We start from the raw sequence: 1,499 nt of genomic DNA on the forward strand, positions 1-1,499 counted from the left end.
GCAGCTGCTGCAGCAGCAACTGCAGCAGCAGCAGCAGCAGCAGCAGAGGGTGTGTGGGTGCTGGTGCTGCGCAGCGCACGACGCGGAGCCGTACTCTGCAGTGCAGAAGTGCAAGGAGAAAAAAAAAGATGACAGAAAGAGGCGGAAGAACAGCAGCCCCGCAGAGGCTGAGAGCGGGGACATCTACGGGTGGCTGAAGAGCAGCGTGGGCTTTTGCTGCTGCTGCTGCTGCTGCTGGCGGGCGCCGCGCTGCTGCTGCTCCCGCTGCGGCCACCTGCTGCTGCTGCTGCGCTGCGCTGCTGCTGCAGAACAAGTTCAGAGCCACCGTCAGGACTCAGGGAGTTTCCACCACTGACATCATCGTCCGCATTCTCCAGAACTACGAAGACTACGTCGACAGGTCCGGCCCCCACTCTACCGCAGCAGCAGCAGCAGCAGCAGCAGCAGCTGCAGCAGCAGCTCGTGAGCTCGTCTGGCTGTGGCTGCTGCGCATGCAACGCAGGTCTCTCTCTCGAGGAGTCAAGCCTAAAGACATGAACATTGGATACACCAAAGCCAACGCAATTAAGGTCCGCAGGGGCCCCCCTAAGCCTTCCTATTCCTAAGGGCCCCTAACACCCTTGGGGGCCCCCGGGGGCTTTCTAAGGCCCCTTGGGGCCTCCTAGGGCCCCTTAAGAATCTTTGGGGCCTTTTAGGGCCTCCAAAATCCCCCTGGGGCCCCGTAGGGCTCCCTAGGGCCTCTTGAGGCCTCTGGGCCCCCGGGGGGGCCCCCTGGGGCCCCCAAGAGCCCGCTGGGGCCCCCCGGGGCCCCTGGTGCTGCTGCTGCTGCAGCAGCAGATATGGCCGCGGGTTTGGATGTCTGCAGATGAAGAAAAACATGCAAAGGTGGGGCGAGAAGGTGTCCGACGAATTGACGAAAGTGACGCTGACTGACCGTCCGCTGGTAAGCGCAGCACCCCAAAAAGCGCCCCTACCCAGGGCCCCCAGGGGGCCCCCGGGGGCCCGTCCTGAGGACCCCAGGGGCCCCCAGGGGGCCCCCAGTGAGGGCCCCCCGGGGCCCCTTGCGGCCCCCCGAGTGAGGGCCCCCCGGGTTCCCCCGGGAGCGAACAAGGGCCCCCAGGGGTCCCCTGGTAGCCAGGCCCCCCGGGGCCCCCGGGCCCCCCGGGGCCCCCGGGCCCCCCGGGGCCCCCGGGGCCCCCGGGGCCCCCGGGGCCCCCGGGAGGCGGGAGGTGGTGCATGGGGCCCGCGTGCGGGTGTGTGGCGGCAGGGCGTGCACTTCGACGAGAGCGTGGAGAAGCTGCGGAACAGCATCCACCAAACTTACGACAACTGGCGCGGGCGGTCGCACCGGCTGCTGCGGGGCTTCGCGAGCAAGTTCGAACCCATGGTGCGCAGCGCATGCAGCCGCGGCGTGGGGAAGGTCCCGGGGCAGCCGTGACTGCATGCGCGCGTGCATGCATGCGCGCGTGCATGCATGCGCGCGTGCATGCATGCGCGCG

The 1,499-nt window shown here is 68.4% G+C and overlaps 1 protein-coding gene across 1 annotated transcript; it reads left to right on the forward strand.

Moving 5' to 3' along the window:
- Positions 1 to 25: 25 nt before the first annotated feature.
- On the forward strand, positions 26 to 1,438 carry ETH_00043585 (cholinephosphate cytidylyltransferase, putative; the record flags this gene model as incomplete). Its single annotated transcript, XM_013379868.1, has 5 exons — positions 26 to 205; positions 309 to 400; positions 503 to 569; positions 866 to 943; positions 1,268 to 1,438. Coding segments are annotated over 5 exons (588 nt in total), but the record flags the coding sequence as incomplete, so codon positions are not given.
- Between the last annotated feature and the right edge of the window lie 61 nt (positions 1,439 to 1,499).

This window comes from Eimeria tenella, genomic scaffold (genome assembly GCF_000499545.2).
Source record: "Eimeria tenella Houghton genomic scaffold, Eth_scaff4106, whole genome shotgun sequence".
NCBI lineage: Eukaryota > Apicomplexa > Conoidasida > Eucoccidiorida > Eimeriidae > Eimeria > Eimeria tenella.